The 23,324-nt window shown below is 36.9% G+C and overlaps 1 protein-coding gene and 1 long non-coding RNA gene across 7 annotated transcripts in view; one reads left to right on the top strand and one right to left on the bottom strand.

Annotated features, from left to right (window-relative positions):
- The first annotated feature begins 225 nt into the window (after positions 1-225).
- Positions 226-23,324, top strand: part of LOC116728191 (golgin subfamily A member 4-like) — a 43,427-nt gene continuing 20,328 nt past the window's right edge. For 2 of the 5 annotated variants that reach the window (XM_032576088.1, XM_032576087.1), the window contains exons 1-4: positions 226-361; positions 458-524; positions 5,272-5,870; positions 6,681-6,785. Coding sequence is in view for 2 of the 5 variants with exons in the window: in XM_032576084.1 (XP_032431975.1) it covers positions 5,343-5,870; positions 6,681-23,312 (17,160 nt within the window). In the remaining 3 variants the exon portion in view is untranslated. Of the gene's footprint in view, positions 362-457; positions 525-5,271; positions 5,871-6,680 lie in introns of all 5 variants that reach the window. The other 3 variants (XM_032576085.1, XM_032576084.1, XM_032576083.1) reach the window with 2 other exon arrangements.
- On the bottom strand, positions 3,089-4,527 carry LOC116728195 (uncharacterized). Of its 2 annotated transcripts, XR_004340960.1 has the most exons (3): positions 4,406-4,527; positions 3,879-4,092; positions 3,089-3,385 (listed from the first exon to the last, which is right to left on the bottom strand). It is a non-coding gene; the product is annotated as an uncharacterized LOC116728195 (long non-coding RNA). The 2 variants fall into 2 exon arrangements; XR_004340959.1 differs by having other exon boundaries at positions 3,089-4,092.

Raw genomic sequence — 23,324 nt, 5'->3', positions numbered from 1 at the left:
ATAAATAAGTGCAGGAGTGTATTTCAGTATAGCACATTTGAGTATATATGAGTATATATACATATATATGTGGGTGCATGTGTGTGTGTGGGTGGGTGGGGGCAGGGGGGTCGCGTGCGGGCGTGTGTGTGTATGTGTGTGTGTGTATGTTTATGCCAGTCATGTCCCTCGGTTATCAGCAGAATCCAGACTTGGTGAGCATGACGTTTCAGTTTAGAAACAGCCACCAGGTTCCAATCATTCAGGCACCTTCTCAGTACTAAGTACACACCTCCAAATGTACAAGTTTTAGAGCAGACGTATGAGCAGCCTAACACGCATACCAGTACTCTATTGACAGATGAAATGCAGCATCATTTTGGTAGGTTTATAAAATGGAAATGGAACAACAACTGAGGTACAAAAAATAATACTTTTGGATAATTTTCTGATTTATTTTTTTATAATTTCTACTCAGGTCTGTATTGTGATGGCATCACCTTTGAATTTGTAACTTTGGAGCATGGCTATATTTGGAGAAAATGGTGAGTTTTCATAATCTGATAGATCTGGAGCAACATGGAGAGGGCACATACTGCCAAGTCAACATGTAACAATCTGGCAAACTGCTTTTAAACAAAAACTGCCATTTAAAAGCTGGTTAAGTGAGTACAGTTATGAAGCTAGCTTTTTGCACTTTTTATACAGCAATTGTACATTTCTCCGTATACATACATGTTTTTCTGTTGAAATACAAGACAGTTAAGTCCAAAATTATTCATATTGCTAATTTCATCCAAAGTAGAAATTTGTTTTTGATTGGAAATGAGACAGTAATCTCTCAAAATGTGATAAAACATTGTAAAAGTGGTGTCAATATTTGAACAAATAATATACGTTATTTTGTTCTTACGAAATAACAACTACTGTAAAATTTAAATATGATTCACAATGATCTATCGCATAAGCAGACCTGATTGAAATATTATTCCCAATATTAGTTTTAATGTCAGATCATTCCTGACAGACCGAATTCTTTTATTGTGTATGTGTTGAGATCCATCTCCAACACACATAAAATAGTTTACACATCTCTAAATATGCGTGTCCAACTACCAGTCATATATAATGCCTAAAAACAATTAACAGTTAAATGTGAAGGACTTCCTGGGATCAGGCTATGGTCCTCTTCATGACATTAATCTTTCCCAGTCATAATAAATGTTGGACTCTAGGAGAGTGAACCAGGTATTTGGAGTATTTGAGCATAGTATATTATTTTGAGTTTTTTGCTTTATGAACTTGGGAGAGAAGGGATGGGCTGAAAATGTAGCCAATACAATAAGATGCATGTTATTGAGTGTGAGCCTGAATTCCACCCAGATTAAAACTGAAGAGCAAACAAGCAAACTCCTCACAGAAAGTCCTCTCTTACTTTTACAGTAGTGATGTCCAAATGTTTTGCCATGGGAGCCCAAAATGTCAAGTTGAAAGTACTTAGGGATTCACAATATTTTGTATTCTTTTTTTTTTTTTTTTGCAAAATTACGAAGGCTTACTTTTTTCATTTCAGTAATAAATGGATGCGCCTAATAAGTGTGAATGTTTGCGGTCCTATTTACTATTGAGTTTAAAGTCAAAACATGGCTGATAAAAGATAAACAATTTGCTTTGCACTGTATATTTTCCATTTTCAGGAGATTTTAATTTGTCTGTTCCTACTTTAAAAGGCCATGGATCAGTAAAAATTGCACACTAGCATTTTTGGACACTGCCACTTTAGTGATTTCAATACTAACTTATACACTTTTGAAAATTTTAATATGAAAATAAAATCATCCCACTTTTACAACCTGCCACCAATTGTGCCTCTGATGCGCTGAAATAAAAGATACAAAATTGGCATGACTTCCTTAGGTTGTCCTTGTGAAATATTTTTGGAACGATTTGGTCAAACATACCAAGTGAATGACCCAGAAGTCATTAGACTTTCCTCTGCTGTGGAGCATGTTTTTGCAAATGGTTAATAATACAATCTAGTTATAGAAACACCCAGCAAGGTAACACTTTATTTGATGGGGTGTGAATAAGATTGTCATGACACTGTCATAAACATAGCAGCTGTCATGAACATGAATATTTATGACTGTTGTCATAAAGTGTCATTCGGTAAATCATGACACTTTTAATACAAAGTTGACATTATTCAAAATGTCTTTATGACTTGTCATTAATCTAGACAAAAATGTCTTTGTTATGACAATTTGACATTAACCAAGAATCACCATATGTCATAGTAGTCATAATAATGTCCTTAAGTGTTATTACACTGTCAAAATCTTTAACAAAACAGTAATTAATATTTCCCCTACCTGAAATAAAGAGAAACAAGTAGGACCAACATTAAAGATTGCATTAAGCTTTATTACAATGTCAAATGATTTAATAAGAGTCATTAATAATTCCTTTTACATCAAGTGGAACAAGTAGCACACATTATGAAGATGTCATTAAGTGTCATTACCAAGGGCGTAGGTTTGGTCTAAGTTTTGGTGGGACCTTCCAACTTACTCACCAACTCACCAGCATTTAAAATGAATGCGACCACTGCGTAGTATATTGAAATATTAAACTAATCAATGTAGATTTTCGTTTATTTATTTTGTTTTTGTTAAAAAAATACATATGTTTTTTTAAGAATTTATATGGCAAAAATTGGTCGGGACTATTTTATATCCCTTGAATATTGGTCGTGACATGTCACGACCGTCCATACCCAAACCTACGCCCATGGTCATTACAGAGTCATTACTATTAACACTTGCCTCAAGTAAGGTGAAACTAGTAGCAACAATTATAAAGATGTCATTCAGTGTTATTACAGTGTCAAATGCTATGCTAACAGAGTCATAAATGTTAAGTCTTAACATTAATGAAGTGAAGTGGAGCACACTGAGTCACTTATAACTACCAACATAGCTGTAGAACAAACCCTTTGTATATTGGAATAAAACAAAAGATTACCTGTTCTTCAAACAGAGAGTTCAACTTCTGGTCAGCATATTGTAACTCTGAAATACTGATTAAAAAACTAAAACAGAATTACTTATTCTTTAACTTATGAAAAAAGGTTCTTTCAACAGTCCTAACATCTTTTTATTTTTTTGCTTTGATTGCGTCAGCCATCTCCTTTGTTATAGCCTTCCTGTAATGCTCTGAAAACAGGGAGATCTTCTTTCCTGGAAACAGTTCTTTGAAAGTGTCCGGAAATGCTCAGAAATTATAGCTGTTCTTGCAATGGTTGTGGTCAATGTTAATCATGGTGAAAGCCTCTTCATGAATTCAAACTTGGTCAATCTCTTCTGGACATTCTCATAGTGGGTGATGACTCAATCCACTGTGGTCACTTAAAAAAAGAAACAAAAACAAATAAAAAACAATGTTATCTTAATTCAGCATTTATTTAAGTACCATTCCAAGAATCTCCCTTGCTGCACATTGTCAGAATAGTAGACTGGCAGACAAAGGTTGAGTTGACATGACTGGTTGTTATAAAGTCTAATATAATGATTTTTTTAATACAAGAAGCATAATGACTAGAGCTGAACAAAATTATTCTGATCAAGTTTGGCAGAAGTTCATACAGACTGCCACTGTTGTTCAAAATGCATCATTTAATGTATAGTTTTAGGCACATGAGTGTATCTTTTCACTTAATGAGCATTCAAAATTATTTCCAACCAGATACTCTGGCTTGTCGATGTTTTCAAGAGGTTTATTAATAAATAATTAGATTAAACACCAGTTTTACATTTGACAACAATAGTTGTCTAAACGTAACTTAATAACTCAGCCGGTGAATGTTGATTACCGTATTGCTCTCCTTATTCCCCACTTACCTTTCCCTTTCATCCTCCTTCACCTGGAGAAAATAGTAACACAAAAATGACTTAAATAATTTTATTGGGGAATATTTCATCTGCTTCTTTCTCTTTGGTCAAACAGAGACTTCTTCCTCTGGTACCTGGTCCTCATTATCATCCTCCACAACGTAGCATGTCTTGATTAGCCACATTTGTCCCCCCCACCATGTGTCCTTAGGATAAAATTGTTCTTCATGTGGATAAAGTCGGCAAAGCAAAGAACACAAGGACCATGTTACATCAGTCAAGTTGCTAAATTTGACTAACATATTAGCTTTTAATTTGCTAGATTAAAATTGGAGAGAAAAATCAATTTGCCTGCCTTTAAAATATGTTTAAGGTTAAGGGATAATCTTACAGTTATGGAGTTTAATAACTTTAACTGACATTCGCTTACAGAAAGGTAGGATTGGATTGATTTGCTCATAGCTAACATTACAAAGAAAGAGAACATAGTCAATGTTATTTTCTCAAAGAAAATGTAAAGTTAATAAGACACATACCTCATATGCATTAGGTGACAAACTTCAGCATCTTTTTAAACAGGAAGTTTGGCTGTTATAACTTGTATTAGGTTGGCCCCACAAGACAAGTACACCTCACAACGACGAAGACAAGATTTCTTCTTCATCAACACACTGCACGCCTGTTTGTGCACTGCTGCCTCTCTCTGGTGGAGATGGTGTACTGCACTACTTAAAACAGCCTTAAATAATGTTTCAAAAGCAAAGCTCATAAGTGCTTTGTAGGCATCTTGATGTAAAACTTTAGGATCAATTAAATTAAGAAATTTAAGACTAAACAAAATGGCAGAGCAATATATTATTACCACATAAAGCTACATATTTTTTAAAGTTTAATCACTAATACTTTTATAACAAATTTATGTCAGATCATGATTTCTTGGTTAATGTCAAGTTCTCATAACAAAGACATTTTGAATAATGTCAACTTTGTATTAAAAGTGTCACAATTTACCAAATAACACTTTATGACAACAGTCATAAATATTTATGAAGACTTTGTCTTTATAAATATAAATCACAAATATACATAAAATCATAAATATAAATATAAATATTTATGACTGTTGTCATAAATATTCATGACAGGTGTTATGTCATGTTTATGACAGTGTCATGTCAGTCTTATGCACACCCCGTCAAATAAAGTGTTATCCAAAGGGTAAAGAAGAGCCTAATGTAATCAGAGTGTTCCCTGTAATTAACATAATAACTGCAATGATTATGTTTATGTGCACCACAAGATACAGTCTGTAAATCTGATGAAAAATTACACTGCAGCAATGTACTAGTTTCTCATCAGTGTTTTAGTTTTTCCTAATCTCTTTCTAATTTCTTTTTAACAGAATGTTTTTAACACCAAAACAATATGAAGAAAATGGAAAACTGACTGTAGATACATAACAAAAAAACGAATATGGAATGCAAAAGAGACAAAATGGAAGGACAAAAGCAACTCGTGAGCCAAGTAGCTGAAGATGTTAAGCATCTTTGGGAAAATATGAGAAGAGAGAAAGGTAGAATCAAATATTTGAAGAAAAAAGCGAGGCCTGACATGCAGAGAGTAATTTTTGAACCAGATGAAATCAGAGAAATGTTGCATATGATTAGAGAAGACACAAAACTTTGCAAGAAGCACTTTTTTGAAGAAAAGACCCAAATGAAATGGATGAGTTTTCAGGCTGAGAAAAGGAGAAAAAAGCTTGACCAGACGTTGGAGAGAATAATTCAAGAAAGTGATCAGTTAGACATTCTGAAGAAAAAAATGGACCAGCAAAGACAAGAGACTGAAAAAAAATGGAGAGAAATATTGACTTTACTTTTGATTTCAGAAAAAATAAAAAATAATTTAGAAATGTCTACTGAGGAAATTAGAAGCACAAACGAGGAAATGCTCAAAACCCAACAGAAGATCAAAAAGAGCACTGAAATAAAAACATACATGGTAAGTCTTTTTTTAATTTTGCTTTATCAGCATTAAACCAAACATTTTAAAGGTTATTTAAAAAAATACAGAAGTGTAAAGGCATTTAAAAAAAAATCTTTTTTAGTATCTGTGCTTTTCAAGTTTAATTTTGGAGAACAGGGTTGCAACTTCTTCAGTCTTTAAATACAGTTACTGCCTTTAGTGAAATATTCTGATAACATGAGATCTTTGCTTTTTCTCCAATGTACATTTATTTAAGAACATTTTTTTTTATATAGTACAACAGGGAAAATCTTTATATGACCAATTACACATATTTTAGTCTCTGCCACAGAGTTACTGGATATTTTAGCTTTGTTGTGTGAGCAGGCTCTAGGTTTGGAATTCAGATTGCAAACAGATAAGATGTACTAATGAAACAGAGCTTAGAGACAGAACACACAGCATACTACCTTCAACTAGGAGAACATTTGGAAATTAAATTTTGGAAATCAAGCCAGCAAATGCCTGGTTGTAAGAAAATGCTTTCCAGGGCCAAGAAAGTGCAAAAGAAATGTCTGCATAGTAATTTTGGTCATTGCAAACTTTTTTTAAAAACAACTTGAAGTGAATAAGTTCTGTATTTTGTCTTCAACTGAAAGTGAAAAGCAACTGAGGGTTGTAGATAATTATTAGTTCTAACTTAGAAGATAATACTTGGACAATTTTACACTTATATCCTCTAAACTCCCACATTTTGAGGCCATTTCTGAGAGACACTATGCCTCTTTTTACTTGAAAGTTCTTGAAGTTTAAAACATGCTAATACATCTGTGTTGCTATGTTTAGGACAGGTTGGCATGCATAAAGAACCAGATCAACGAATGGAAATTGACACAGCCTCCAGTTACTTCCGGACTTCTGAAAGAAAAACTTGAAGGCATCCATAGAGAAGTAAGATCAGAAATTCTGACTGACATAGCAAAAAAATCAGATGCAGAAAAAAATCCTTTGGAGAACATTAGAACATCAGAAGGTTATGTAATTGAAGAAAAGACAGAAATCCATGAGAAATTTTTAAAACATATTAGTCAGAGAGAATCATTTCCACAAGAAATACCGACATTGGAAAAGCAGATATATAAACTAAATGAGCAAGAGGAAGTCTTAAGGGTGCAAATTAAAACAAATATTAGAAAATTGCAAGATAAAACTCAAAAGATGAAAAGTATTGTCACAGAATTAGATGAAATACAGTGTCAGAAGGAAGACGCTGAAGTTATAATCAGGGAAATGGGGACTGGAGAAAGTAAACTGGTGCAGGAAGTACAACAGAGGGGTTATCTGACGGAGAGAACAAATGTTTTTAGGAAACAAATAATGCAGACTGACCTGGAAGATCAGATAAAAACTACTAATGTTGAGCAAAAACCTGATAAAGTGGAAAAGTGGAAAAAAGATCCTCAGGCACTTGATAAAGAGACACAAGTATGCTCTGATGGAAAGTATCTTCGACTCACTGATTTACAAAGACTCTGGGCTGAGATATATCGAACACAGCAAGTCATAAAATTGATCAAACCAGAAATTGGGTGCCAAGATGGAACAGGTAATGAGACCAAAGACCTTGCTGATAATGAAATCAAGGGACTACTGCAAGATCTCAGACAGTTTCGGAAGCTTTTGGAAATGGAAGTGGGGCAGAAGAGACTGAATCTCAATGTAGATACAAGCATTCAGAAAAGTACAATGAAGAAAAAGAGAAGAGAACTGGATTTTAAATTGGAGAATATCTTACGAGAGAGGGATGAATTAGAAATGCTAAAAACACAAATACAAAGAAAATCTGAAGGGACTCAGTGGCAGTTGGAAAAGATTCTAAAATGTCAAAATGACATTGAAAAAATAGCTGGTAAGGCCAAGGAGAGAAGCAAACTAATAATGTGTAATATGAAAAAGAGTGATGCTAAAGTAAGAATGATTGAAGACCTAAACAAGAAGATTGAAGCTTCAAAACAACGCTGGAACGAAATGTACCTTTCAACCTCTCAGCATAAAGCTTTAACTGAAAAACTAAAGACTGAACTTGGAAATGAAAACGAAAGAGAATCTCTATTTGAAAGAGAAAACAGAAAGAGATCTGAGAAATTTGCAAGGGACCAATCATTCACAAGTAAAAAAGCAACACAAGCTGAAGAAACATTTGAAGAATTCTTAGTGCTCACACCACATCAAGAAAGACTGACTGAGGAAATAAAACTGATAATAAATCAATTTAATCATAGAAAATGTAATAGAGAGGAGCAAAACCTAGAACTAAGTGAAAGAGTGATACAAGAGATATTAAGAAAAGTAAGTGAGATGTTGGCACAAGAGACTGGAACTGAACATAATAAAAAGGCTTTGTTAAGTGAAACAAATGAAAGACAAAAACAGCAGATGACTGAAGGGCAGCACAGCATTAAGACTAGAGAAATAGGAGAAATGGAGGTGCTGAATACCGAGCTGGAAATCAAAAGAAAAGAAAATAATGCCATTTTAAAACAAATGGTGAGAGAAGGGGAAAAGAATGAAAGAATGATGAATGAAATAAAAGAAGCAAAGATATCATTTAAGAGGGAGGTACAAAGAAGGAGGAGAGAACTAGACCAAACACTGGAGAAAATCAGAAGAGAGAAGGATGAATTAGAGATGTTGAAATTAAAACTGAGACAGCCAAAGGCAGCAATGTTCCATGACAACCAAAATGCACAAGAGCAGAGGACAGTTGTCTATGTTTCGAGTGAAAATGAACCAAAGGATTTGGAAAAGAATGGGTGGAAAATCACAAACACCCAATATGAAACGTTACCCATATCACCAGGACTTAAAAGTACCATCAATAATATTCGAGACCTCGGAGTAAAGATCTATGGCTATTTAGAAACACTTAAAAGTGAAATATGTCAATTTCTCAAACATCAAAATGTTGATTTAGACAAAAAGAGAGAAGAACTCACAGCATTAACAGCTGAGAACAACACAGTAAAAGAAAACATAACCAGAATCAAATCCTTGATAGGAATTGATAAAATGACCAAACAAGCTACAAGGGATGTGGATGAAACATGGAAACTCAGGAAGGGTACGCATAAGCAGGAGTATAGGATCAAATCGTTGACAACTAAACAAAAAGCACAAAAGCGAAAAGCATTAATGACTGAAATGATGACTGACGAAACAAAACAACAGAAACAGAAAAAAAGAAAGGATGCTAAAGACCCATTTGGAGAAATTAATAAAAAGATAAAAACTGACAATCTGGAAAAACATGTGAAAACACACATGGAAACTCTTCAAGTACTGATGAAAGAGATAACTGTGAAGAACAGAAAAAAAGGAACAGAGATACATAAAATTCAAGCAACTCATAAATCTCTTTCAAACATGTGTATGGAATTAGAAGTCAATAGCGTGAAATTGGTGAAACTGATAGATATTATAAAAAATATAAAAGAAAGGATATTACAACATGAAAACCATGTCCCTGCAACACGGAAAGAAAAGGCAGAAATACCAAAGACCGAAATAAATCAGAAATTAGAAGAAGCCAACAGCTCATTGGCAGAGACCAACAAAGAAAAAATCAAGCTCGATATCGAGACACAACGCGCAATACTGCAACAAGAAAAACAAGATATTCAAGAAGAAAGAGAGAGAATAAACATGACAGAGGCTGAACTAGACCAGAAGGCAGAAGAAGCCAGCAGTTGCTTGGCAGAGATCAACAAAGAGAAAATCAAACTAAAACATTTGTCAGTTTCAGTCCAAAGAAATCATGAAAGACTTCAAGACATCATGTACACGATTGCCATAAAACAACAAGGCAGAGAGAGGAAAGATCATCTGTTCCAAGCACAAACACAGGAACTACAATCTAAAAGGCTTCAACTACAGAAAGAAAAGGAAGAGATGCAGCTTTTGATGACAACTGTTAGTAAGATGAGAGAGTGGACTAAAGCTGCGATGATCACCACCCAAAAGGAAAAGCAACAAGTGGATTATAGGAGGATGCACAAGCCAGAAGAAGAAATGCGTTCAATCCAGAATCTAGAACTTGAGAGAGAGAGGTCTGGGTTGACACCAAGAGAGGACAGTGGCTTGGATAAAAGTCAAATAACAGAACGTCAGCAAGGACAGATCCAATACATCAAAGAGAAACTAAGGGAAAACATCAAAGTGAAAATGGTCCAGCTACAACAAAGGATTGCAGGTGTAGAAAACCTCTCCGTTGGTTTGGGACAGAAGCTTCTTTGTCTTGTGGAACAGAAGGAAAATGTGGCTGGTTATAAAGAGGTATTTGAAAGAGAAAAGAGAATTCTGAATAGTCTCCTTTGTGATACACTAAAACAAAGAGAAGATATGGAAAACCGTTGGAAGCAAACAATGAACCGGCAAAAAGAAAAAGTTACTTCTCTTGAAGCAACCCTGAAAAAAGAAAAGCAGGACCTGGAACTAGAGAAACAAAAGATGTCGAAAGATGAGCTGGTCTTAGAGCCGATTAGGAATGGCATCCAGAAACAAAGTGAAATATTACAACAAGACATTCAGCAACGTAAGCAAGAGTTGGAAAGCACAATGGTGGAACTGCACAAGAAGACAGAAGAAACCAAGAATCTCTTTGATGGAATCAAAAAAGAGAAATCTAAACTCAAAGATCTTAACCTTTGTCTGAAAACACAAGGCGATCAACTGAAGGTTCTCATGAACGCAATCAGTTCAAAACCACAAGAACAAGAAGGAAAAGGCCCAGAAATTCTCACACAAACACAAAATCTGGATCTCTGTAGGAAAAAAATACAGGAGAAAAGACAAGAGCTGGAGGTTTTGATGAAGAATGCTAACAGCATGAAGGAAAAGGTTAAAGATTCCATGAGCAGTGTCCATAAAGACATAGAACAAATGATCTCCATGAAGAAGAACTTTGGAAAAGACAGAGAGAAACTGTCAAGTGAGAAGAAGCGCCTGGAAAGAGAATTGTCAGAGTGCAAAATGAGACAAGAGGAACTCTTGGATGCAATGAAGTCAACAGCAAACCTAAGACTAACACTACAAGGAGTAAAAGACAAGGTGTGTGACTTGACCAATGTTAAAATGAGAAGATTACACAAAGGTCATAAAGATGCACAGTTATTATGTATTTCACTGGAGAAGAATGTTTCAACTATTGGTGACCAGATGAAAACACTAACTCCTTACAAAGAGTTAGTTGAAAGAGAAAAGATCAATCTAACATCCATCATGTCTTCCATGAGGAATCAGAAAGAAGTGATGGAACATCAATGGAAGCAAATGGTGGACATGGATAAAAAAGATCTAAACAAGAAGAAGGAAGAACTGAAACGGGAAACACAGAATCTGCAAAGAGTGGCTGACAAAGTAGACAAAGAAAAAGAGGCCTTGGAAGTGATGATGTCCAATATCCAGACACAACGCGCAATACTGCAACAAGAAAAACAAGATATTCAAGAAGAAAGAGAGAGAATAAACATGACAGAGGCTGAACTAGACCAGAAGGCAGAAGAAGCCAGCAGTTGCTTGGCAGAGATCAACAAAGAGAAAATCAAACTAAAACATTTGTCAGTTTCAGTCCAAAGAAATCATGAAAGACTTCAAGACATCATGTACACGATTGCCATAAAACAACAAGGCAGAGAGAGGAAAGATCATCTGTTCCAAGCACAAACACAGGAACTACAATCTAAAAGGCTTCAACTACAGAAAGAAAAGGAAGAGATGCAGCTTTTGATGACAACTGTTAGTAAGATGAGAGAGTGGACTAAAGCTGCGATGATCACCACCCAAAAGGAAAAGCAACAAGTGGATTATAGGAGGATGCACAAGCCAGAAGAAGAAATGCGTTCAATCCAGAATCTAGAACTTGAGAGAGAGAGGTCTGGGTTGACACCAAGAGAGGACAGTGGCTTGGATAAAAGTCAAATAACAGAACGTCAGCAAGGACAGATCCAATACATCAAAGAGAAACTAAGGGAAAACATCAAAGTGAAAATGGTCCAGCTACAACAAAGGATTGCAGGTGTAGAAAACCTCTCCGTTGGTTTGGGACAGAAGCTTCTTTGTCTTGTGGAACAGAAGGAAAATGTGGCTGGTTATAAAGAGGTATTTGAAAGAGAAAAGAGAATTCTGAATAGTCTCCTTTGTGATACACTAAAACAAAGAGAAGATATGGAAAACCGTTGGAAGCAAACAATGAACCGGCAAAAAGAAAAAGTTACTTCTCTTGAAGCAACCCTGAAAAAAGAAAAGCAGGACCTGGAACTAGAGAAACAAAAGATGTCGAAAGATGAGCTGGTCTTAGAGCCGATTAGGAATGGCATCCAGAAACAAAGTGAAATATTACAACAAGACATTCAGCAACGTAAGCAAGAGTTGGAAAGCACAATGGTGGAACTGCACAAGAAGACAGAAGAAACCAAGAATCTCTTTGATGGAATCAAAAAAGAGAAATCTAAACTCAAAGATCTTAACCTTTGTCTGAAAACACAAGGCGATCAACTGAAGGTTCTCATGAACGCAATCAGTTCAAAACCACAAGAACAAGAAGGAAAAGGCCCAGAAATTCTCACACAAACACAAAATCTGGATCTCTGTAGGAAAAAAATACAGGAGAAAAGACAAGAGCTGGAGGTTTTGATGAAGAATGCTAACAGCATGAAGGAAAAGGTTAAAGATTCCATGAGCAGTGTCCATAAAGACATAGAACAAATGATCTCCATGAAGAAGAACTTTGGAAAAGACAGAGAGAAACTGTCAAGTGAGAAGAAGCGCCTGGAAAGAGAATTGTCAGAGTGCAAAATGAGACAAGAGGAACTCTTGGATGCAATGAAGTCAACAGCAAACCTAAGACTAACACTACAAGGAGTAAAAGACAAGGTGTGTGACTTGACCAATGTTAAAATGAGAAGATTACACAAAGGTCATAAAGATGCACAGTTATTATGTATTTCACTGGAGAAGAATGTTTCAACTATTGGTGACCAGATGAAAACACTAACTCCTTACAAAGAGTTAGTTGAAAGAGAAAAGATCAATCTAACATCCATCATGTCTTCCATGAGGAATCAGAAAGAAGTGATGGAACATCAATGGAAGCAAATGGTGGACATGGATAAAAAAGATCTAAACAAGAAGAAGGAAGAACTGAAACGGGAAACACAGAATCTGCAAAGAGTGGCTGACAAAGTAGACAAAGAAAAAGAGGCCTTGGAAGTGATGATGTCCAATATCCAGACACAACGCGCAATACTGCAACAAGAAAAACAAGATATTCAAGAAGAAAGAGAGAGAATAAACATGACAGAGGCTGAACTAGACCAGAAGGCAGAAGAAGCCAGCAGTTGCTTGGCAGAGATCAACAAAGAGAAAATCAAACTAAAACATTTGTCAGTTTCAGTCCAAAGAAATCATGAAAGACTTCAAGACATCATGTACACGATTGCCATAAAACAACAAGGCAGAGAGAGGAAAGATCATCTGTTCCAAGCACAAACACAGGAACTACAATCTAAAAGGCTTCAACTACAGAAAGAAAAGGAAGAGATGCAGCTTTTGATGACAACTGTTAGTAAGATGAGAGAGTGGACTAAAGCTGCGATGATCACCACCCAAAAGGAAAAGCAACAAGTGGATTATAGGAGGATGCACAAGCCAGAAGAAGAAATGCGTTCAATCCAGAATCTAGAACTTGAGAGAGAGAGGTCTGGGTTGACACCAAGAGAGGACAGTGGCTTGGATAAAAGTCAAATAACAGAACGTCAGCAAGGACAGATCCAATACATCAAAGAGAAACTAAGGGAAAACATCAAAGTGAAAATGGTCCAGCTACAACAAAGGATTGCAGGTGTAGAAAACCTCTCCGTTGGTTTGGGACAGAAGCTTCTTTGTCTTGTGGAACAGAAGGAAAATGTGGCTGGTTATAAAGAGGTATTTGAAAGAGAAAAGAGAATTCTGAATAGTCTCCTTTGTGATACACTAAAACAAAGAGAAGATATGGAAAACCGTTGGAAGCAAACAATGAACCGGCAAAAAGAAAAAGTTACTTCTCTTGAAGCAACCCTGAAAAAAGAAAAGCAGGACCTGGAACTAGAGAAACAAAAGATGTCGAAAGATGAGCTGGTCTTAGAGCCGATTAGGAATGGCATCCAGAAACAAAGTGAAATATTACAACAAGACATTCAGCAACGTAAGCAAGAGTTGGAAAGCACAATGGTGGAACTGCACAAGAAGACAGAAGAAACCAAGAATCTCTTTGATGGAATCAAAAAAGAGAAATCTAAACTCAAAGATCTTAACCTTTGTCTGAAAACACAAGGCGATCAACTGAAGGTTCTCATGAACGCAATCAGTTCAAAACCACAAGAACAAGAAGGAAAAGGCCCAGAAATTCTCACACAAACACAAAATCTGGATCTCTGTAGGAAAAAAATACAGGAGAAAAGACAAGAGCTGGAGGTTTTGATGAAGAATGCTAACAGCATGAAGGAAAAGGTTAAAGATTCCATGAGCAGTGTCCATAAAGACATAGAACAAATGATCTCCATGAAGAAGAACTTTGGAAAAGACAGAGAGAAACTGTCAAGTGAGAAGAAGCGCCTGGAAAGAGAATTGTCAGAGTGCAAAATGAGACAAGAGGAACTCTTGGATGCAATGAAGTCAACAGCAAACCTAAGACTAACACTACAAGGAGTAAAAGACAAGGTGTGTGACTTGACCAATGTTAAAATGAGAAGATTACACAAAGGTCATAAAGATGCACAGTTATTATGTATTTCACTGGAGAAGAATGTTTCAACTATTGGTGACCAGATGAAAACACTAACTCCTTACAAAGAGTTAGTTGAAAGAGAAAAGATCAATCTAACATCCATCATGTCTTCCATGAGGAATCAGAAAGAAGTGATGGAACATCAATGGAAGCAAATGGTGGACATGGATAAAAAAGATCTAAACAAGAAGAAGGAAGAACTGAAACGGGAAACACAGAATCTGCAAAGAGTGGCTGACAAAGTAGACAAAGAAAAAGAGGCCTTGGAAGTGATGATGTCCAATATCCAGACACAACGCGCAATACTGCAACAAGAAAAACAAGATATTCAAGAAGAAAGAGAGAGAATAAACATGACAGAGGCTGAACTAGACCAGAAGGCAGAAGAAGCCAGCAGTTGCTTGGCAGAGATCAACAAAGAGAAAATCAAACTAAAACATTTGTCAGTTTCAGTCCAAAGAAATCATGAAAGACTTCAAGACATCATGTACACGATTGCCATAAAACAACAAGGCAGAGAGAGGAAAGATCATCTGTTCCAAGCACAAACACAGGAACTACAATCTAAAAGGCTTCAACTACAGAAAGAAAAGGAAGAGATGCAGCTTTTGATGACAACTGTTAGTAAGATGAGAGAGTGGACTAAAGCTGCGATGATCACCACCCAAAAGGAAAAGCAACAAGTGGATTATAGGAGGATGCACAAGCCAGAAGAAGAAATGCGTTCAATCCAGAATCTAGAACTTGAGAGAGAGAGGTCTGGGTTGACACCAAGAGAGGACAGTGGCTTGGATAAAAGTCAAATAACAGAACGTCAGCAAGGACAGATCCAATACATCAAAGAGAAACTAAGGGAAAACATCAAAGTGAAAATGGTCCAGCTACAACAAAGGATTGCAGGTGTAGAAAACCTCTCCGTTGGTTTGGGACAGAAGCTTCTTTGTCTTGTGGAACAGAAGGAAAATGTGGCTGGTTATAAAGAGGTATTTGAAAGAGAAAAGAGAATTCTGAATAGTCTCCTTTGTGATACACTAAAACAAAGAGAAGATATGGAAAACCGTTGGAAGCAAACAATGAACCGGCAAAAAGAAAAAGTTACTTCTCTTGAAGCAACCCTGAAAAAAGAAAAGCAGGACCTGGAACTAGAGAAACAAAAGATGTCGAAAGATGAGCTGGTCTTAGAGCCGATTAGGAATGGCATCCAGAAACAAAGTGAAATATTACAACAAGACATTCAGCAACGTAAGCAAGAGTTGGAAAGCACAATGGTGGAACTGCACAAGAAGACAGAAGAAACCAAGAATCTCTTTGATGGAATCAAAAAAGAGAAATCTAAACTCAAAGATCTTAACCTTTGTCTGAAAACACAAGGCGATCAACTGAAGGTTCTCATGAACGCAATCAGTTCAAAACCACAAGAACAAGAAGGAAAAGGCCCAGAAATTCTCACACAAACACAAAATCTGGATCTCTGTAGGAAAAAAATACAGGAGAAAAGACAAGAGCTGGAGGTTTTGATGAAGAATGCTAACAGCATGAAGGAAAAGGTTAAAGATTCCATGAGCAGTGTCCATAAAGACATAGAACAAATGATCTCCATGAAGAAGAACTTTGGAAAAGACAGAGAGAAACTGTCAAGTGAGAAGAAGCGCCTGGAAAGAGAATTGTCAGAGTGCAAAATGAGACAAGAGGAACTCTTGGATGCAATGAAGTCAACAGCAAACCTAAGACTAACACTACAAGGAGTAAAAGACAAGGTGTGTGACTTGACCAATGTTAAAATGAGAAGATTACACAAAGGTCATAAAGATGCACAGTTATTATGTATTTCACTGGAGAAGAATGTTTCAACTATTGGTGACCAGATGAAAACACTAACTCCTTACAAAGAGTTAGTTGAAAGAGAAAAGATCAATCTAACATCCATCATGTCTTCCATGAGGAATCAGAAAGAAGTGATGGAACATCAATGGAAGCAAATGGTGGACATGGATAAAAAAGATCTAAACAAGAAGAAGGAAGAACTGAAACGGGAAACACAGAATCTGCAAAGAGTGGCTGACAAAGTAGACAAAGAAAAAGAGGCCTTGGAAGTGATGATGTCCAATATCCAGACACAACGCGCAATACTGCAACAAGAAAAACAAGATATTCAAGAAGAAAGAGAGAGAATAAACATGACAGAGGCTGAACTAGACCAGAAGGCAGAAGAAGCCAGCAGTTGCTTGGCAGAGATCAACAAAGAGAAAATCAAACTAAAACATTTGTCAGTTTCAGTCCAAAGAAATCATGAAAGACTTCAAGACATCATGTACACGATTGCCATAAAACAACAAGGCAGAGAGAGGAAAGATCATCTGTTCCAAGCACAAACACAGGAACTACAATCTAAAAGGCTTCAACTACAGAAAGAAAAGGAAGAGATGCAGCTTTTGATGACAACTGTTAGTAAGATGAGAGAGTGGACTAAAGCTGCGATGATCACCACCCAAAAGGAAAAGCAACAAGTGGATTATAGGAGGATGCACAAGCCAGAAGAAGAAATGCGTTCAATCCAGAATCTAGAACTTGAGAGAGAGAGGTCTGGGTTGACACCAAGAGAGGACAGTGGCTTGGATAAAAGTCAAATAACAGAACGTCAGCAAGGACAGATCCAATACATCAAAGAGAAACTAAGGGAAAACATCAAAGTGAAAATGGTCCAGCTACAACAAAGGATTGCAGGTGTAGAAAACCTCTCCGTTGGTTTGGGACAGAAGCTTCTTTGTCTTGTGGAACAGAAGGAAAATGTGGCTGGTTATAAAGAGGTATTTGAAAGAGAAAAGAGAATTCTGAATAGTCTCCTTTGTGATACACTAAAACAAAGAGAAGATATGGAAAACCGTTGGAAGCAAACAATGAACCGGCAAAAAGAAAAAGTTACTTCTCTTGAAGCAACCCTGAAAAAAGAAAAGCAGGACCTGGAACTAGAGAAACAAAAGATGTCGAAAGATGAGCTGGTCTTAGAGCCGATTAGGAATGGCATCCAGAAACAAAGTGAAATATTACAACAAGACATTCAGCAACGTAAGCAAGAGTTGGAAAGCACAATGGTGGAACTGCACAAGAAGACAGAAGAAACCAAGAATCTCTTTGATGGAATCAAAAAAGAGAAATCTAAACTCAAAGATCTTAACCTTTGTCTGAAAACACAAGGCGATCAACTGAAGGTTCTCATGAACGCAATCAGTTCAAAACCACAAGAACAAGAAGGAAAAGGCCCAGAAATTCTCACACAAACACAAAATCTGGATCTCTGTAGGAAAAAAATACAGGAGAAAAGACAAGAGCTGGAGGTTTTGATGAAGAATGCTAACAGCATGAAGGAAAAGGTTAAAGATTCCATGAGCAGTGTCCATAAAGACATAGAACAAATGATCTCCATGAAGAAGAACTTTGGAAAAGACAGAGAGAAACTGTCAAGTGAGAAGAAGCGCCTGGAAAGAGAATTGTCAGAGTGCAAAATGAGACAAGAGGAACTCTTGGATGCAATGAAGTCAACAGCAAACCTAAGACTAACACTACAAGGAGTAAAAGACAAGGTGTGTGACTTGACCAATGTTAAAATGAGAAGATTACACAAAGGTCATAAAGATGCACAGTTATTATGTATTTCACTGGAGAAGAATGTTTCAACTATTGGTGACCAGATGAAAACACTAACTCCTTACAAAGAGTTAGTTGAAAGAGAAAAGATCAATCTAACATCCATCATGTCTTCCATGAGGAATCAGAAAGAAGTGATGGAACATCAATGGAAGCAAATGGTGGACATGGATAAAAAAGATCTAAACAAGAAGAAGGAAGAACTGAAACGGGAAACACAGAATCTGCAAAGAGTGGCTGACAAAGTAGACAAAGAAAAAGAGGCCTTGGAAGTGATGATGTCCAATATCCAGACACAACGCGCAATACTGCAACAAGAAAAACAAGATATTCAAGAAGAAAGAGAGAGAATAAACATGACAGAGGCTGAACTAGACCAGAAGGCAGAAGAAGCCAGCAGTTGCTTGGCAGAGATCAACAAAGAGAAAATCAAACTAAAACATTTGTCAGTTTCAGTCCAAAGAAATCATGAAAGACTTCAAGACATCATGTACACGATTGCCATAAAACAACAAGGCAGAGAGAGGAAAGATCATCTGTTCCAAGCACAAACACAGGAACTACAATCTAAAAGGCTTCAACTACAGAAAGAAAAGGAAGAGATGCAGCTTTTGATGACAACTGTTAGTAAGATGAGAGAGTGGACTAAAGCTGCGATGATCACCACCCAAAAGGAAAAGCAACAAGTGGATTATAGGAGGATGCACAAGCCAGAAGAAGAAATGCGTTCAATCCAGAATCTAGAACTTGAGAGAGAGAGGTCTGGGTTGACACCAAGAGAGGACAGTGGCTTGGATAAAAGTCAAATAACAGAACGTCAGCAAGGACAGATCCAATACATCAAAGAGAAACTAAGGGAAAACATCAAAGTGAAAATGGTCCAGCTACAACAAAGGATTGCAGGTGTAGAAAACCTCTCCGTTGGTTTGGGACAGAAGCTTCTTTGTCTTGTGGAACAGAAGGAAAATGTGGCTGGTTATAAAGAGGTATTTGAAAGAGAAAAGAGAATTCTGAATAGTCTCCTTTGTGATACACTAAAACAAAGAGAAGATATGGAAAACCGTTGGAAGCAAACAATGAACCGGCAAAAAGAAAAAGTTACTTCTCTTGAAGCAACCCTGAAAAAAGAAAAGCAGGACCTGGAACTAGAGAAACAAAAGATGTCGAAAGATGAGCTGGTCTTAGAGCCGATTAGGAATGGCATCCAGAAACAAAGTGAAATATTACAACAAGACATTCAGCAACGTAAGCAAGAGTTGGAAAGCACAATGGTGGAACTGCACAAGAAGACAGAAGAAACCAAGAATCTCTTTGATGGAATCAAAAAAGAGAAATCTAAACTCAAAGATCTTAACCTTTGTCTGAAAACACAAGGCGATCAACTGAAGGTTCTCATGAACGCAATCAGTTCAAAACCACAAGAACAAGAAGGAAAAGGCCCAGAAATTCTCACACAAACACAAAATCTGGATCTCTGTAGGAAAAAAATACAGGAGAAAAGACAAGAGCTGGAGGTTTTGATGAAGAATGCTAACAGCATGAAGGAAAAGGTTAAAGATTCCATGAGCAGTGTCCATAAAGACATAGAACAAATGATCTCCATGAAGAAGAACTTTGGAAAAGACAGAGAGAAACTGTCAAGTGAGAAGAAGCGCCTGGAAAGAGAATTGTCAGAGTGCAAAATGAGACAAGAGGAACTCTTGGATGCAATGAAGTCAACAGCAAACCTAAGACTAACACTACAAGGAGTAAAAGACAAGGTGTGTGACTTGACCAATGTTAAAATGAGAAGATTACACAAAGGTCATAAAGATGCACAGTTATTATGTATTTCACTGGAGAAGAATGTTTCAACTATTGGTGACCAGATGAAAACACTAACTCCTTACAAAGAGTTAGTTGAAAGAGAAAAGATCAATCTAACATCCATCATGTCTTCCATGAGGAATCAGAAAGAAGTGATGGAACATCAATGGAAGCAAATGGTGGACATGGATAAAAAAGATCTAAACAAGAAGAAGGAAGAACTGAAACGGGAAACACAGAATCTGCAAAGAGTGGCTGACAAAGTAGACAAAGAAAAAGAGGCCTTGGAAGTGATGATGTCCAATATCCAGACACAACGCGCAATACTGCAACAAGAAAAACAAGATATTCAAGAAGAAAGAGAGAGAATAAACATGACAGAGGCTGAACTAGACCAGAAGGCAGAAGAAGCCAGCAGTTGCTTGGCAGAGATCAACAAAGAGAAAATCAAACTAAAACATTTGTCAGTTTCAGTCCAAAGAAATCATGAAAGACTTCAAGACATCATGTACACGATTGCCATAAAACAACAAGGCAGAGAGAGGAAAGATCATCTGTTCCAAGCACAAACACAGGAACTACAATCTAAAAGGCTTCAACTACAGAAAGAAAAGGAAGAGATGCAGCTTTTGATGACAACTGTTAGTAAGATGAGAGAGTGGACTAAAGCTGCGATGATCACCACCCAAAAGGAAAAGCAACAAGTGGATTATAGGAGGATGCACAAGCCAGAAGAAGAAATGCGTTCAATCCAGAATCTAGAACTTGAGAGAGAGAGGTCTGGGTTGACACCAAGAGAGGACAGTGGCTTGGATAAAAGTCAAATAACAGAACGTCAGCAAGGACAGATCCAATACATCAAAGAGAAACTAAGGGAAAACATCAAAGTGAAAATGGTCCAGCTACAACAAAGGATTGCAGGTGTAGAAAACCTCTCCGTTGGTTTGGGACAGAAGCTTCTTTGTCTTGTGGAACAGAAGGAAAATGTGGCTGGTTATAAAGAGGTATTTGAAAGAGAAAAGAGAATTCTGAATAGTCTCCTTTGTGATACACTAAAACAAAGAGAAGATATGGAAAACCGTTGGAAGCAAACAATGAACCGGCAAAAAGAAAAAGTTACTTCTCTTGAAGCAACCCTGAAAAAAGAAAAGCAGGACCTGGAACTAGAGAAACAAAAGATGTCGAAAGATGAGCTGGTCTTAGAGCCGATTAGGAATGGCATCCAGAAACAAAGTGAAATATTACAACAAGACATTCAGCAACGTAAGCAAGAGTTGGAAAGCACAATGGTGGAACTGCACAAGAAGACAGAAGAAACCAAGAATCTCTTTGATGGAATCAAAAAAGAGAAATCTAAACTCAAAGATCTTAACCTTTGTCTGAAAACACAAGGCGATCAACTGAAGGTTCTCATGAACGCAATCAGTTCAAAACCACAAGAACAAGAAGGAAAAGGCCCAGAAATTCTCACACAAACACAAAATCTGGATCTCTGTAGGAAAAAAATACAGGAGAAAAGACAAGAGCTGGAGGTTTTGATGAAGAATGCTAACAGCATGAAGGAAAAGGTTAAAGATTCCATGAGCAGTGTCCATAAAGACATAGAACAAATGATCTCCATGAAGAAGAACTTTGGAAAAGACAGAGAGAAACTGTCAAGTGAGAAGAAGCGCCTGGAAAGAGAATTGTCAGAGTGCAAAATGAGACAAGAGGAACTCTTGGATGCAATGAAGTCAACAGCAAACCTAAGACTAACACTACAAGGAGTAAAAGACAAGGTGTGTGACTTGACCAATGTTAAAATGAGAAGATTACACAAAGGTCATAAAGATGCACAGTTATTATGTATTTCACTGGAGAAGAATGTTTCAACTATTGGTGACCAGATGAAAACACTAACTCCTTACAAAGAGTTAGTTGAAAGAGAAAAGATCAATCTAACATCCATCATGTCTTCCATGAGGAATCAGAAAGAAGTGATGGAACATCAATGGAAGCAAATGGTGGACATGGATAAAAAAGATCTAAACAAGAAGAAGGAAGAACTGAAACGGGAAACACAGAATCTGCAAAGAGTGGCTGACAAAGTAGACAAAGAAAAAGAGGCCTTGGAAGTGATGATGTCCAATATCCAGACACAACGCGCAATACTGCAACAAGAAAAACAAGATATTCAAGAAGAAAGAGAGAGAATAAACATGACAGAGGCTGAACTAGACCAGAAGGCAGAAGAAGCCAGCAGTTGCTTGGCAGAGATCAACAAAGAGAAAATCAAACTAAAACATTTGTCAGTTTCAGTCCAAAGAAATCATGAAAGACTTCAAGACATCATGTACACGATTGCCATAAAACAACAAGGCAGAGAGAGGAAAGATCATCTGTTCCAAGCACAAACACAGGAACTACAATCTAAAAGGCTTCAACTACAGAAAGAAAAGGAAGAGATGCAGCTTTTGATGACAACTGTTAGTAAGATGAGAGAGTGGACTAAAGCTGCGATGATCACCACCCAAAAGGAAAAGCAACAAGTGGATTATAGGAGGATGCACAAGCCAGAAGAAGAAATGCGTTCAATCCAGAATCTAGAACTTGAGAGAGAGAGGTCTGGGTTGACACCAAGAGAGGACAGTGGCTTGGATAAAAGTCAAATAACAGAACGTCAGCAAGGACAGATCCAATACATCAAAGAGAAACTAAGGGAAAACATCAAAGTGAAAATGGTCCAGCTACAACAAAGGATTGCAGGTGTAGAAAACCTCTCCGTTGGTTTGGGACAGAAGCTTCTTTGTCTTGTGGAACAGAAGGAAAATGTGGCTGGTTATAAAGAGGTATTTGAAAGAGAAAAGAGAATTCTGAATAGTCTCCTTTGTGATACACTAAAACAAAGAGAAGATATGGAAAACCGTTGGAAGCAAACAATGAACCGGCAAAAAGAAAAAGTTACTTCTCTTGAAGCAACCCTGAAAAAAGAAAAGCAGGACCTGGAACTAGAGAAACAAAAGATGTCGAAAGATGAGCTGGTCTTAGAGCCGATTAGGAATGGCATCCAGAAACAAAGTGAAATATTACAACAAGACATTCAGCAACGTAAGCAAGAGTTGGAAAGCACAATGGTGGAACTGCACAAGAAGACAGAAGAAACCAAGAATCTCTTTGATGGAATCAAAAAGAGAAATCTAAACTCAAAGATCTTAACCTTTGTCTGAAAACACAAGGCG

The sequence above is a fragment of the Xiphophorus hellerii genome, chromosome 11 (genome assembly GCF_003331165.1).
Source record: "Xiphophorus hellerii strain 12219 chromosome 11, Xiphophorus_hellerii-4.1, whole genome shotgun sequence".
Taxonomy (NCBI): Eukaryota; Metazoa; Chordata; class Actinopteri; order Cyprinodontiformes; family Poeciliidae; genus Xiphophorus; species Xiphophorus hellerii.
Note: the sequence above shows the minus strand (reverse complement) of the source record. Positions and strands in the feature narration are given on the sequence as shown.